Source organism: Lissotriton helveticus, chromosome 1_1 (assembly GCF_964261635.1).
Source record: "Lissotriton helveticus chromosome 1_1, aLisHel1.1, whole genome shotgun sequence".
NCBI classification, from domain to species: domain Eukaryota; kingdom Metazoa; phylum Chordata; class Amphibia; order Caudata; family Salamandridae; genus Lissotriton; species Lissotriton helveticus.
The window spans coordinates 1,117,339,691-1,117,356,763 of NC_136057.1; the positions used below are offsets into that span (position 1 = coordinate 1,117,339,691).

The following is a 17,073-nucleotide window of genomic DNA, read 5'->3' on the forward strand; positions in this document are numbered from 1 at the left end:
TTGTTTGACTGGGTGTGAGTGTTTGATTCAGATGCTCCATCCATCACCACCCCCTTTTGTACCGCTTTTGGCCGCCATAAGTGTGGCAGGGTATGCTCAGACGTGAGTCCCTTGCTCACTTTGCCACTGGATTCAAGCAAGCCAGGCTGAAGACGGCTGGAATGCCAGAAACCGGTCCTCGGAAGCTTGTTTCCGGTCCAGGGAAGGCATGGCTTGGCAGTTCGGGCTGGACTGTTCCCATGAGGCACAGGGTCAGACTGATTTGCATATAGCCATGTCTGAACTAGGGTGGCAGAGTGGGCTAAAGAACGGTGATGGATTAAACCCAGATCTTTTGACTGAGTGTGAGTGTTTGATTGATTCAGATGCTCCGTCCATCACCCCCCCTTTTGTACCGCTTTTGGCCACCATAAGTGTGGCAGGGTATGCTCAGACATGAGTCCCTTGCTCACTTTGCCACTGGATTCAAGCAAGCCGGGCTGAAGACGGCTGGAATGCCAGAAACCGGTCCTCGGAAGCTTGTTTCCGGTCCAGGCTGGACTGTTCCGATGAGGCACAGGGTCAGACTGATTTGCATATAGCCATGTCTGAACTGGGGTGGCAGAGTGGGCTAAAGAACGGTGATGGATTAAACCCAGATCTTTTGACTGGGTGTGAGTGTTTGATTGATTCAGATGCTCCATTCATCACCCCCCCCCCTTTTGTACCTACTTTGTAAAAGTGGCATTTGCAAACATGCCATTTAAAAACCAACTTCACTAAAAGATGTATTTCTATATTATGAGTTCAGGGACACCAAACTCCAAATCTCTATCTCTTCGTAATTGGAAGTTACACTTGTAAGTGGTTACAAGGAACTTCAATGATAACCTGGGGGAGAGATAGACATTGCAATAGTGAAAAAACGAAATTAGCAGTATTTCACTATCAGGAGACATAAAACACACCAGTCCATGTTCTACCTTTCAAATACACTGCATCCTGCCCATGGAGCTACCTTGGCCCTACCTTAGGGATGCCTTGCATGTAGTAAAAGGGAAGGTTTGAGCCTGGCAAGTCGGTGCACTTGCCAGGTCTTCATGGCAGTCTAAAACTGCCCTCGCAGACACTGCAGTGGCAGGCCTGAGACATGTTTGCAGAGCTACTCATGTGGGTGGCACAAACAGTGCTGCAGGTCTATTAGTAGCATTTTACTAGGGTCTTCTTAGTAAATCAAATATGCTGATCATAGATACACTAATCACCATTAAAACTTAGACAGAGACCATACGCACTTTAGCACTGATTAGCAGTGGTAATGTACCCAGAGTTCTAGAACTAGCAAAAATAGGTCAGAATACCCATGTACAACTCATAGCAAGCTCTCTGACCGCTAAGTAATACAAAGCAGCACTAGGTGTCGCTTTGTGTTACTTTCAGGCAACTTTGCAGCTAAACTGGTAAGTAAATGTCAAATAAAAAATTTGCACAGATTTGTGTCAGTTTTGTGATGACAACCCAGCACAAAATGTTAGTAAATTTAGCCCTAGGTGTGCGTTCTGTCTAGGGCTAGGACCGACCTTCAAACTTGCTGACTCCAAGTTAGTGTTTCTATCGAACCTTCTTATTGAAACTCATAATTAGAATTGTATGATAAATCAAGCTTTGAAACCCTAAACAAGCCTGGCATGCGCCGTGTTGTTCCTGCATGCCCTACTCTGGAGGAAGAGTCATAAAAATTAAAAAGCCTACAGTCACCAGTTAGCCCCTCCTCTGCTGCAAATGGGTGGGCCAAGGAAAAAGACCCAAAGAAGTCAGATTACGTCTGGCCTGGCCAGTCAACTAAATAGGACTTTGTGTCGCCGCACAGGTCAACCTCTAGCTGAAACCAGGCTTCAGACTTTCTACGCTTATCAACCTGCCCAAAGTAGCACAAAATGAATATGCAGCAGCAGCAGGTACACGTCCGGATCCTTCATGTGCACTGGATGGCTGGGTTTCCAGCACTAGGCTTTAAGGAGAAAGTACTCGCAACAAGGGATATGTTCAGATCCCTTAAACAAATATTAGTGTTACACTCTTTGTCGTAGATCTTAGTGCATTAGTACTTTAAATCCAAAAGTGCAAATTCCATCAAATCCTTTGGCTCAGAGAGAATATACAAAAAGTTCTAATTCAGCGCTTTTTAGTCTTTTCATTTTATTCCACATGTTAGCAATATAATAAACATGTGTTACACTAAAAACCTGCCCCTCTGCACACGAGCAAAGGTAAATCGCTCAATCTTTATAGAGAGGAAGCAGACAGGGTTGTTCTCTAGCACCATTTCAGTTAAACATAGCTTCTAACTTGTGGCAGCTGGAAATATATTAAAGTTTAAGCATTTATGGATTGTCCATGTAGGGAAACAGATGCAAAGAAATCATATTCGCTGACAAAGCCCATGTCATCAATCACACAGTTGCAAGATCTAACAGGCATATTCAGCATTCTTTGGGCAGTGCTGACACATTTAAGAAAAAAGGACAATGTTCCCATATTAAAGAAATACTACTGTTCTTTAATTCAGCTAATAAGCCTGCAAATCGTCCCTCGGGGCTGTAAACATTTGACAATTTAATACAATAGGGCCCAGCACCCGTTTTCCCACACCACCAACGATGCATATTAAGATTGGTTTTAATTTTTATAATGTTATCTATGTAACAAAATCAAGAACATTTACTCCTTATAGTATGAAATACAACTGGAATTGTTAACGCCAATAGATCAAGGCTTTATGCTAACACACAAACAAAAGCACGCACAACTGTGCAGAAACTTTTTTCAAGTCTCTGCAAACCTGTCTCTTTTTTTTCTTTCTTTGTCAAAACTGTATTTTCTTTTCCAAGGTTGCAGTGCTGCATGCCATTAACACTGCTTGTTTACGGGAATGAAAAGAGCAGCGTGCAAGCTTCAGTAATCAAACCTCTCATGTAAATCATACCTACAGGTGGTCCATTCTTTTTGTGGGGAGTCAGTTTATGTGCTTTTGTTTTGGTGTAGCTGGACTGGATCAAGAGGTTAGTTGCAAAAAGCTGGATGTATCAAGGGGCTGTGGTGGCTACCCAGAGGGCTGTGAGTTTGGTCCTTGATAGAAGTTCGGTTTAATTCCAGGAGATATGTGTGTATAAGACTATATGCATTAGACAATGGGGGAGAGTCTGCTGCTGATGCCATAGTCACAGAGATGGCAGGCATGGTATTAACAGTAATGTCCCAAGCCATAGAAAAAGCTTTTAGGGCCTTCAGGGGCTCAAAAAATCTGGTGAAGTTGTAGAGGATGATCCCAAAGGATTGGATAATGAATTCTCATTTTCATGCAGGGTGATGTGTAGCTTGTATTTCTGAACTGAATAAGAGCTCTCTGTGTATTCTCTCTGAGCACAAGTATTTTTGATCATGCGGCCAAGGCCCTGTTCAGTGCAACGCACCACCGCCTCTATGAGGTTGGAGATAGAGCAAGTAAGCTTCTAGCGTGGCTAGACAAACAAGAAGTGGTGTGGAGATGGGTGTTCGTAGTGAAGGTGGCGGATGGTACTCGAGTGCGTGACAGACAGGGAACATCGACCACATTTGTGAAATGTTATGAGCGTCTATACGCCCCATCCTCCACAGCCATGATTGAGGAGGCGAGGGGGATGCTGGACGGCCTTTAGGTGCCAGGCCTTGCAGCTAAAGACAGAGACCTCCTTAAACAAGAACACATGGAAAGTGAGGTTGCCCAGGCCATTTGGGGACTGAACTCGGGAAAGGCTAGAAGCCCCAAAGGCCTGTCCATCGAAGTATACCAACTTATGGCTGCTAAGGTAGAGCCCCTTCTCCTAAAGATGTTCTGGGAGGGCTGTGAAGTGGGATGTGTGCCGAAAGACCAAAGGATAGCAAACACTGTAGTGATTCATGAGGAAGGGGAACCTCTGGAGGAGTATGCCTCTTATAGGACAACTTTGATACTAAATTCAAAAGTTAAAATACTGGCAAAGATGTTGGCGACCCGACTGACCCAAGTTATACAGTCACTGATCCATCCAGACGAATCCGGCTATATGCCGGGTAGAAGCACTGCGCTTAACCTGAGATGTTTGCATGGAGTGTTGGGCATAGCTGCTGATACACGGGAGGATGCAGCAGTGCTATTGTTAGACACATGGATGGCATTTGATACAGTGGAGTGGCCATTCATGTTTGCAGTCATAAAAAAACAGGGATTTGGACCTCGGTTTTTAGCCTGTACTCCGTACCACTGGCCCAAGTGACAGCAAATGGGGGCATGTCAAAACTTTTACTGCTACATCGAGGCACGAGGCAGGGTTGCCCCCTCTCCCTACTGATTTTCACACTGGTGCTTGAGCCATTAGCTGTATGGATATGGAGTGATCCACTGATCAGGGGGCTACGGTGGTATATGGAGTGGGAAGGCAGGATCTCCCTTTATGCAGATGACATTTTGTTGACCATTCCGAAAGCGAGTGCCATGCTACACAGACTACTGCACACATTTGACTTGTATCGTAAATACTCTGGCTACACTTTCAATTGGGAGAAATTGTTAACATAGGTACTCTGGGCTGACCCCCCATGCCTCCCCAGAGATTATGCAGTATGGGTAGTCTCAGGGGGATTTCGCTACCTGAAGATTTACATAACTAAAGACCCTTAATCTGTCTATGATTGCAAATTAGAACCCACACTGTTGCGCTTGAGAAACTATTGCTGTTGTCCCTTTTGGGAAGAGCATAATTTTTTTAAAAGATAGCCCTGCCCCGCTACCTCTATGTCCTCCATAACACCCCGCATCCGGTGCTGCATATTTACTTTCGGTCGGTGGACGTCGTGGTTCGTTAACTCCTATGGGAGGGGGCGTCTCCCAGGATAATTATCCCAAAATTGACCAGAAGCTGGTACGATGGTGGAATAGCACTCCCAGCAATCCAGAAATACTACTGTGAGGCCCAGCCCAAAGTGGTCAATCACTGGGTCCACCTGCCCCAAGACGAGCTGGCGTACAGAACGGACTGCCATAACAAGCAACCGGGAGGCTATCTCAGAGCGATATATGGAGGGGGTAGGCGCAGCTCCTTCCATAACCTAACTTCGGTCACACAATAAAGTCTGGCAGGAGAAGCTGGCTGCCTTAGGCTGGCTGGATAAAATCACACTGTGCGACCCCACTGTGGGATACTGGGAAACTGGGACTATTAGCAAGGCAGCAGGGTTGATTGATCTCTCCAGGGTGGGGGACCTGTGGGTGGAAGGGAGGCTGCTTCCCTTTGCGGACCTACAGACGGGCTATCAACTGGCACTCTTGGACGCCTTCCGTTATCTCCAGGTCAGTCACAAATTGAGGGGAGTGCTGCCAAAAGGGGTGGAGCTCCCAGAAACTTCCCAACTGGAGGAACGTTTGGTAGATGACTATATGTAGAAAAAGACGATCTCCCTCACATACCGCAAAATCCTTAATAATTCCCTAAACTGTTGTCCATCCTCCGGGGTCACTGAGAGGAATACCTTCCTAGAGGAGGATGAATGGCAGGAGGCTATGGCTGCCCCTAAAGAGGTGGACATACGATCTTGCTTTCAAATGATACAGCTCATAATTGTCCACAGAACATACTTCGCTTGCAGTACATTGGTCAAAATGGGGAGGTCTGAGTCAGCGCAATGTCTTAGGGGGTGCGGGCATGAGGGCATATATCTGAATATGATATGGGGATGCCCAGCATTTCAAAAATATTGGGAAGAAATAATGTCCTGTATTTGGAAAGTATGCAATATCGACATGACCAAATCGTCAAAGTGGTGTCTCTTGAATTTATGGGAAGAGACAGAACTCAATAGCAAAGAGCAGCTCTGGGTGACATTATGGTTTATGGTCACCAAAAGAAACATAGCTAAAATGTGGAGAGCCTCATCAGCCCCCGCACTGACTGAGAGGAAGACGAATATGGACTGGTGCAAGGTGGCAGAGATGGCAGTCTACGAGAGTTTGGTTGTCCAGATGAATGGACCAGGCTGTGGGGAAAGTGGAATGAAGAGAGAGGAATGATTTACATGCCGGTTGCACACAAGGGGCAGATAGGACATTCTGGGTTTGGGGTCCGATTGGTGATAGGGGCCTGAGGGAGCTTATGATACATGGCTTGTGTAACTGTTGACCTTATTTGCCCAGGATCAGAATATTAATTCAATGTTATATCATGCAAATAAATGTCATTGCACTGCAATGTTTACTTTTTGCAAAAAAGATTTGTAAAAAAAAGTAATATATTTTTGATAACAAGATAGAAAAGCCAGCATTATGAGGTTGGCAGATGCAGGTCATTGGCCAAAATGCCAAATACCATGTCCACAAAACATGACTCTAATTGTATTTAGCCGTGGGAGAACTACAAACTTTTTGATGGAGGTGCCTAAGCTGGCTACATATTGGATACTTTTGAAAACCTTTGAAATGACAGCCCACCTGATACTGGGCCGCACCCCCAGGGAAATCTTTAAATGACGTTTTGTAACTTCTATGTGAGTTGCTTAATGCAGGACACATGCAAAACATCGTTAAAAAAAAATGTTTATGTGTGCAGGAAGGGGCACCTTCCTGCACATAAATGATCAATGGTGTTTTGCTCTTTCCATGTGTGCTTCACAACACTACACACATGGAAACATCAAAAACAAGGAGAAATTAAGCATTTCTTGTCGTTGCGCCAGGGTAAGACCAGGTTTTCCCTGGTCTCTATTGGTGCTGCCCCATATTCACACTAACCTTGTAAATATGGAACAGCGTCAAAATCAATGGGTGTTGCGGTGGAACGCCCTCCCCTTTCACACTAAGTATAACATGAAAGGGTGCCTTATTTACAAGGCTATGTTAAGTGGCTTAACGCTGCCTTGTAAGTAAGGCAAAGCCCCTATCGCCACCACAACATCGAGAAAAGTGATGTTGTGGTGGTGATAGGGGCTTGTAAATATGCCCCTGTGTGTCTGTGTAAATGCGTCCTTAGGCACCAACTACCCCTCCTGTTACCTCCAGTAAGTCCCACACAGTGAATTTGCTGAGAGGTTTTCGGTGACCATGCCCCCTTTCACCACCACTCTGCAAATGTGCCTCCTGGCACACTACTTGTTCGGGGATGAAGTCCCCTTGGCTCTTGAGGGTCCTTGGGGGCCAACTACCCCTTCTGTTACCTCCAGTAAGATCCACACAGCTGGATTGCTGAGAGGTCGTCAGAGACTATGCCCCCTTCCTCCACCTCTCTACAAACACACCTCCTGGTGCACTTGTGGTTGGAGGAAGAAGTCCACTTTAGTCCTGAAGCCCTCAGGAGGCAAAGGGACGCCATCCGCTCACCAGCTGTGCACCGAGAGGCACTTTTGCAGAGTGATGGAGTGCCGTCTAGCCCCCTTCCCTGGGCAAAATTTGGCCCCGAGGACCCGATCCCCTGTGACTAGGCATTTCCAGAATGGGGAAGGGAGCCACACAACCCCCCTCCCCAGGCCGATTATGTCCCCGGCAACCCACCACCCCAAGCCGTTTTTTTTTTTTTTTCTTTTTTTTTTTTACTCAACGGAAGGGGGGACATTTTTGGCCCAGTGGACCCCATCCCCCGGGGCCTGGCGACAACACTGGGTGCCCTGGTTGATACTATCTGTCTGTGAATTTCAAAAAGTAGTGCAGCTGTTCTTAGGAATACTTTTATGGGCTCAGATTTTAGACTTTTTTTAATAAAATGTCCCCTCTGCAATTTTTGAATTCCATGTCACCCCACAGGCTGACAAATCGAAACAAAAGAGAGGGTCCAATAGACTTGATTCCTTTGGCTCTCAAAGAAAACATACTACAGAACACCAAATCCCCCCTCTTCAAACAGTGGTGCTCATAAACCTCATAGTGAGGCAAAGATACAGTTATTTAAAAATGTATTAAAATGTGTAGCATACTGAAGTACAACAAGATATTTTTTATATTGTTTAGAAATGTTTAAATTGTATATTAAATGATACTTCATATTTGCATGTATAAAATGTTTCTCTTTTTATTTTTATAGCATTACATTCTAGCCTTTGGAGGCATCATAGCAATACCGCTGATTCTAGCTGAGCCTCTCTGTGTAGGACATGACAATCATGTCAAAAGTCAACTCATCAGCACCATATTCTTTGTTTCGGGAATGTGCACTCTCCTACAGACGACAATAGGATCAAGGTAAAAGAGAGCAACTTTTACGTTTATTGTGTAATTTACATTTTATGTTTATGTGGCGAAATGTGAAGAAATAATTTAAAGTATACAGGCAAACTTTCACTTACATGGATCAACTGCCATACGGTGTTAGTTAATACATCTCATGTCAGATTGGGAAATTACATTCGAATGTGAACTTTGCCAAGGCTTGACCCCCAGCTTTTTTCCTATAGGTCTCCTGAGAATAGGAGTACCAGAGATGTATGGGTTTTCTATTGGTTTATGTTTCCAATAGGCAATAGTCTAGGTGCAGTTTATTTTTTTAATTTAGCAAGAAACTGCAAACAAAATGGTTGTTTAGAATTCCTCTTACATTGGCCTGATAACACCCATGGTCTGCGGAAGAATACAGAAATAATGTATTGTAACTTCTACAAATTCGAAGATTTATTTTGCTAGATGTCAGAAATCCCTCACATTGATTTGCTGGCAGTGAGATTGCACTGAACATGACATTTGTCAGAGTTGTAGTTGTTTTTTAACAAAGCATGGGAATTAACACTAGTCTCCCCCACACAGGAACATACCTTGGTGAAGGAATGACTCCCAGCTTTGATGCTCTACATCTACTAAGCATGGGAATATCAATTGTATATGTCTCATTGTAATGAAAGAAGTCTAAGACTAATCTGTATTCTGCTAGATCTTCTGACTGTGGGATAGTAACACATTTGCAGGTTTTTCCATGTGTTTTAGTGGGGACACACACAGTAGTCACCAGTGAATGTTTCTGATGGGATACCATGGAGGATGCCTCCATTATTTGTGCCTGATGGAAGTGAACAAGCCCCAGACATTTCTGAAAACTATAGGCACAGGGGAATTTGCGCTGACGTGACTTGCATGAATCCCTGCACGTTTTATTACCCAGAATAACCTATAAATATTAAAGAAGTTAAAAAAACTACAATTTCTTCATGTTTCTGTGACTAGATCTAGAACTGTAGGAAAATGGCCATCCAATGTTCTTACACTTCACAAAATAAAAAGGTTATCCCACACATCATGTGTGGTCTATAACACGCAACAGGAATATGATAAAATGGGGACCATGTGTAAATCACATTGACTTTACACAGTCACTTATTTAGCCTGTGACCCAATAGTTCTGATAGGACCTCCTACACTAGTGAGAGACTGTTTAATGGTAAAAGTGTGGGAACACCAGATTGGGGGAGGTTTGCTGCTTCCCAAAATTCAAGAAGCTTGCATCACAGAAACGTGATCATTTATTTTTTCAAACTAATGTTTGACCTTTCCACGCTATACTGAGAAAGGAAAAGTGGTGGCATCCATACAATCCACACCACCCAGCACTTTAGGTGTTTAGTGTTCATAAATGTTTGTTGGTAGGTATTCCTGAGTGCCAGATGAACCTAGGCCCAGTTGTGAATATCTCTGCTTCAGGAAGGCACCAGACCCTGTTAGCATTATTACTTGGCTTATGAAAAAATGTAAACAGCGTCTGGGTCATCTCTGGATCACAGGCATGTGTTCCTGTGCCTCAGCAAAGAGCCAGATGCTTCTGAGGGGAATGTCTAATATCTGTCTGGCACATGTTTGGGACATGTCTTGTGGGAGTAGATCCTCCTGAACTCTCTCTCCTCTCTCCCACCACAAGAAAAAGGTGGAAATAGTTGGTGGACAAGGCTAGAGAGGAGCTGGGAGTACTAAGATCTATCTTTAGCCCCTCCTTACGCCCACCAACGCGTTTTGCCCTCGCAGGGCCCCTCTCTGAGAAAGGCCCTGTGAGGCCGAAACTTGTCGGTGGAGTGGAAATGTTCTGAAGTAGTCAGAATAAACAAGTAATTACCTGGATTTACTGAGTGCATGTTATCTTTGGTTTAAAAAAAATATATATATTTTTATATATTGAGATATCTGCCTGCGAGGGGTTAGCCGCAGGGCCTGGCCTGCACTTGACCAAGCATTTTAATACATTTGCAAAGGAGGAGACAGTGACCTTTACGATAGAAGGATTAGCATCTCCTTGATTCCAAAAATTGGGTCACAATTGCAAGCTGTGTACGTTTTATAAGCCCAGAGCACTGATTAATTTGGATGCCAAACTTACAAACATTCTCATGACCAGAGTGGATGTCCTTTTTAAAAACCTGATACACCTCAAACAATCCGTATTATTCAAGTACAGGTAAACACATGATAATATCCACTGTGTAGCCCATCTGGTCAAAAAAGCCAAAAGAAAAACTATACCTGCAGTGCTTATTTCGCTAGATGCAGAGAAGGCATTCAACCAGGTGGACTGGCATTTTCTTGCTAAAACACTTAAGATTGGAATTCATCCAGCATTTATATCTAAAGCAGTGTTTTTTAATATACTTAAAGTGTTGCCTTAAACTGTAGAATGTCATGCCCTTTCACTCTGGAAGAGGAACAAATCCGAGATACCACCTCCCACCAATTATTTTTGACCACAGCATTGAATCTTGTGTAGCACACAACAGAGTGGATGAGGCCATTAAAGGTATTCAATTTGGCCGGATCACTGAAATAATATCGACTACCAAAATATCGACTACCCAAAATATCGAGGAAAAAATATCTACAACCAAAATATCGAGTTTGTATGTACAAACAGGTAAGTACAAAAATATCGAGTACAAAATATCGTTTACAAAAATATAGTTGTAAAAAATATCGACTTTAATAAAAACAATGTTTAATTACATTAATATAAAAAATTAATTACTAAAATATAATTAACAATACTTAAAATAACTTTTAATAATTAAATAATTAATGAAAGTAAAAAAATAATATTTTTTTAATCATATTTCTTAAAACATATATATATATAGTAACAAAATTTAATTAAATAATAGCCAATATTATTAACGTACAAATACAAAAGAGTAAAAATTACTATTCCCACTGCAAAGAGTGCAACAGTGGATATATGACGTTACAACGCAACTTTTACAACGCACTACCATTACAACGTAAGTATTGGTAAGTATATAATTTTTTTTTTAATTTAAATTATTTAAAATTATTTAAATATAATTTAATTTAATTTCATTTCATTAAATTAAATTAATGTAAATTTAATTTTACTTTATTTTTACACTGTACCCCTGTACCCCAAAAACCCAAAACTGACCCTGAACCCTAAAAAAACCCTTTACCCAAAAACCCAAAACTGACCCTGAACCCTAAAAATACCCCTTTACCCAAAAACTAAAAACTGACCCTGAACCCTAAAAATACCCCTTTACCCAAAAACCCAAAACTGACCCTGAACCCTAAAAATACCCCTTTACCCAAAAACTAAAAACTGACCCTGAACCCTAGAAATACCCCTTTACCCAAAAACTAAAAACTGACCCTGAACCCTAAAAATACCCCTTTACCCAAAAACTAAAAACTGACCCTGAACCCTAAAAATACCCCTTTACCCAAAAACTAAAAACTGACCCTGAACCCTAAAAATACCCCTTTACCCAAAAACTAAAAACTGACCCTGAACCCTAAAAATACCCCTTTAATTAAACATAATTAGCAATTAATCAATTAAATTAAATGAATTACCAATTACATTTTAAATAATTAACAAATATTATTTAATTACCAATTAATTAAATATTACTACCAATTAATACATTTACATATTTAATAAATAATAATTAAATTACTTCCCACCCTATTCCCCTATAAACCCACAACCCGCTACAGGAAATACATTATTTTAATTTACATAATTAGCAATTAATAAATTAAATTAAATTAATTACCAATTAAATTTGAAATAATTAACAAATATTATTTAATTACCAATTAATTAAATATTACTACCAATTAATACATTTACATATTTAATAAATAATAATTAAATTACTTCCCACCCTATTCCCCTATAAACCCACAACCCGCTACAGGAAATACATTATTTTAATTTACATAATTAGCAATTAATAAATTAAATTAAATTAATTACCAATTAAATTTTAAATAATTAACATATATTATTTAATTACCAATTAATTAATTATTACTACCAATTAATAAATTTACATATTTAATTAATTATAATTAAATTACTTCCCACCCTATTCCCTATAAACCCACAACCCGCTACAGAATAAAATTACACAATAATTTAAAAAAAATCATTAATTAAAAATAATTATAACATAAAATGACACTTTTCACACATATTATAACATAAAAACACTATAAATAATTACATATTATTTAAAAAACGATATTTTTTACTCTCTAGATTATATACTTGGATATTTTCACTTTCTATATTATTTACAGTCGATATTACTTCACTTACCTTAAAAACGATATTTTGGCTGTCGATATTCTGTCCTGTCGATATTTTCTCCAAACGATATTTAAAACTCGATATTCTGTCCAAACGATATTTTGGAGTCGATATTATGTCTGTGCACCAATTTGGCCTGGTTATGCATAAAATAACATTTTTCACGGATGATGTAGTTCTAGCCTTAATATCACCAGGGACACCCATCCCAGGATGGTCTTTGGCTTTAGGATTAATCTGACACTATCGGAGATCTTGAACTTGACGTTACCCACAGAAACAGTAAACATGCTAACATCCCAGACTACAGTCAGTGGAGAGCTTGTTATATCAAATATTTGTGCATCAATATCGTTCCAAGTCTATCATATGACTACAAAGACAATTATCTGCATATCCTTGAAATCTTTGTTATACCTTTAGGAAACAGTTGCCCTTCTTTCTCTCCTGGTTAGGTAAGATACATATCATTAAAGAAAATGCCTCCCTTCAATTTCATATCTATTATGTACTTATTCTTCACTAAACAAAAAATATATATATCATGACATTCATTTGTCAAAGTGGTTGGACCAGACTAGCTTCTAAAATTTTGCGTCAACCCAAACTTGCGAAAGGGCTAGCACTCCCACATTTCCCAACTTATTAATAAGCAGACCAATTATGGATATTTTTTAGCTGATCACTGAGGGAGACTGAACAAATGTGTCTACAAATGGAATGGGCAGTTTTGGACAAAACCCTTTAGGACTGAGCAAGGAAACCTAAGTGGCACAGGTCCCTTGACATCCATGATAGCACCCTTACAAATAGCGCTCACAGTTTGGGCCACATTGACAAAACGCATAAGCTTGACTTTATTTTCTTCCTCAAACATCCCTATCCATTACCACCCTGGGCTGTAAAATGGCACTGATGGTAGGCCCTATCAGCAAATGGAATGATGAAAACGTCCTCAATTGGCAGCATGCTGTCCTTTGAGATTTGTAAATGCATCTGCAAACTTGACGAGCAGGAACAATTCCACTATGCCCAGCTAAGCTACCTGAGGCACCCTATTGTTAGAGAAGTACAACACACAATTTGATCCCATTTTAAAAAACTTATAAAGTCAGCAATTGGCTCGAAAGGTATAATATCAACGGTGTACAAATTCCTCAATAGGGATTTTAATCCCATTTGAGAAATTGTAAAGTCAGCAATTAGCTCAAAAGGTATAATATCAACAGTATACAACTTCCTCAACAGCAGCTTTGATGAGATGAGATATCACTCAAAACCCCGGTTGTATCCTGGGTAGAGAGGTGCACTATAAGATAGTATTTAACTGGTATTGCTGGCCAATGAAGCAGTCCAAATTCTTCTTGCTCATGAGTGCCCTGTATTGGTGAGTCGGTGGCCTATTAGGTGATTTCAACTATATTTGGTGGTACTGCCCCCATTGCATACTATTCAGGTCAGAGATCTTTGCATTTATGTAAAATACACTGAGAGCCTGCACTCTCTCAAATATAATATTCATTCGCTCCCTCTTTTGGAACCTCAAACTAGAGCACATTGCATCCATTTATGGAATTGTTTGGGGGTTGTAAAAACATATTTGGCTTTGAGTTGGAAAAAGAGAAATCCTCCAACAATCTCTCACTTGCACCAACGACTTTTGGATTACAATATGGTAGCTATTAAGAGACTCTACAGACAATGACTGGTTAATATAACTTCTGAGTGATATGGGGTCTGCTGCTTTTCCTGTCATCTGGGCTCTGGAATATCTCATGTCCACCACAGTTTAGGATCTCTAAACTTTTTTACTTCTGATGAATTGAGATGTGACAGTTTACATGGTCCCCTGAGTGAAATGTTAAGATAATATATAACCTCTGCTCATGATATTCTTATCAATATACATGGTTGGGATTACTTTCAAAGAGGAAGATGTTTATGCTGCTCTGAATTGGTCATGGAGTTGTCCACAGAGCTGCCTCTACCATCGCACCCAAACTACGTCGAATGATCAACTGCTACTGGGAGACCGCCAACTTTCAAAATGACTAGAAACACACCGAAGTCAACCCCCTCCTGAATCAACCCTCCGTGAACCCAACGGACCTTATGAACTTCATACCGATCTCCCTGCTTCCGTTCATAGCCAAGGTAACTGAAAAGGCCATCAACACTCAGCTAGCAACCTTCTTCGAAGCTAACATCATCCTGGATATCTCCCAATCCGGATTCCAAAGCAACCACAGCACCAAGACCAACCTACTTGCCACCACTGATGACACCCACTCCCTCCTCCACCAGGGCGAAATGGTAGCCCTCGCCCTCCTGGACCTCTCGGCTGCATTCGACACCATCTCACACACACCCCAGCCACCAGACTCCATGATGCCAGCACCCAAGTCAAGGCCCTCTATTGGATACGCTCCTTCCTCACCGGCAGAACTCAGCAGATCAGACCCCCTCCCTACCTCTCAAAACTGACAGAGACCAACTGTGTAGTGCCCCAGGGCTCCTCCCTCAGCCCCACCCTATTCAATGTCTACATGGCCCCCCACGCAACCATCGTCAGGAATCAGGGCTCAACATCGCCTCTTACACCGACAACACCCAGCTTATCCTCTCCCTCACTTACGAACCCAGCATCACCAAACACAACTTCCAAGAAGAGATGAAAGCCGTCGTCACCTGGATGAAGAACAGCTGCCTGAAACTCAACTCAGAAAGGACAGAAGTCCTCATTCTTGGCTCCACTCCTTCCACATGGAATGACTCCCAGTGGCCCTCTGCCCTCAGAAATCCCCCCAAACCGACAGACTGCGCAAGAAACCTTAGCATCATACTGGACTCATCACTCACAATGAACCACCAGATCAACGCCGTATTCTCAATCTGCTTCATCACTCACTGCATGCTTTGAAAGACTTACAGATGGATCCCAACCGAACCCAGAAAAACTGTCACACACGCACTTATGGGCAGCAGACTGGACTACGGCAACGCTCTCTACGCCGGAATCAACTAGAAACTCCTTCGCAAACTCCAGACTGTTCAGAATTCCACAGCCAGACTGCTCCTCGTCATCCCCGTCACAGTCACATCACCCAACACCTCCACAATGTCCACCTGCTTCCAGTCAAAAGAAGAATTACCTTCAAACTCCTCACCAATGCATACAAGGCCCTTCACAACACCGGACCTGCATCTCTGAACAGCCGCCTATCCTTCAACATACCCAAAGACATCTATAAACAGTTAGCTCTCTTTGGCCACCATCCCACACATCAACAGGACTAGAACGGGAGGAAAGTCCTTCTCCTACCTCTCAGCCAAAGACTGGAGCACCCTCCACCTCCGGCAATCTCTCACATTGCCCCAGATCAGGAAGGACATCAAGACCTGGCTCTTCGGATGACCCCAGCACTCAACGGAGCCACCCCTTCCCCCCTAGCGCCTTGATGCCCTCACGGGTGAGTAGTTGCACTTTACCATCCCTGATTGATTGACTGATTAATTGATTGATTGATTGAGGGAGTTTGGAAGAGGGAAACATCTGTGGTAATTGTTTGCAGTATACTTCTCTTCATTGTACATTGTATATTGGAAATCTAAGAAAAATTGCATGTTTAAAATAAAATGGATGTTGCAGTTCACCTGTGTCAGGGCCCTTAAAGATGGAAATCCTCAGAACTGGAATGATGCACAAAGTGGTCCACCTCCTGACATCCCCAACTCTGTGGCAACAAATACTACACAGAGTTGTAGCGTGGTCAAGCGAGGGATAGGGGTGTAAGGAAGGGAACTGCTGGGATTTTGAACCTGTGGAATAAATAGTGAAGAAAATCAGTAGAGTACAAGATACGAGTCTACTCTCTGTAAGTCTCGCTAATAATCCGTAAATACCTTATAGATATGGAAAGGTTCGCCTAATTGAAAGAATTTCTGTGCCAAAAAACTTTCTGTAAAATTCTCCCTGCATCTACCTAACAGAACAAAAACAAAATAGAATCAAGATCCTGTACTCCTCTCATTCACTCTCCTGAATTGTATGTAATAATATCAGATATTCAGAACACTCCCATCAATCTAAAAGTCCTGGAAAGGGAAAAATCACATAAGAATATTAGGGAATCTATCACCTTTTCCCCCCAAATGGACCAAGACTCTCTGCTTCATATTGCATCGAAGATTAAGTCGGGTTCACCGGCGGATCCTTGCCCCCCCCCAAGATTTTTAAACTAGCCCTGCCAGTGATTAAGGCAGAAGTTCTTTCCCTGCTTAATCTCTCTCTGGAAACTGGAAGAGTTCTTAGGAAACTCAAGGAAGCCAGAGTAATTTCTCTACTTAAGAAAGCGAAGCTGATACCACCATTATGAAAAATGTTATACCCATCTCCCTACTGCCCTTTATTGCTAAAATTCTTGAACAATATGTTCTTAAAATTTTATCAGGGTTCATGGACGATCATCATTTACTTGGGGATAGGCAGGCCGGCTTTCGTGCCCACCATAGTACGGAG

At 41.8% G+C, this 17,073-nt stretch overlaps 1 protein-coding gene across 1 annotated transcript in view; it reads left to right on the forward strand.

The window, feature by feature from the left end:
- The window catches only part of LOC144772266 (solute carrier family 23 member 1-like), a 984,472-nt gene that overhangs the window by 278,609 nt on the left and 688,790 nt on the right, over nt 1–17,073 (forward strand). The window contains exon 3 of the mRNA XM_078656497.1: nt 8,064–8,221. Coding sequence (XP_078512623.1) covers nt 8,064–8,221 — 158 coding nt within the window. The remainder of the gene's footprint in view (nt 1–8,063; nt 8,222–17,073) is intronic.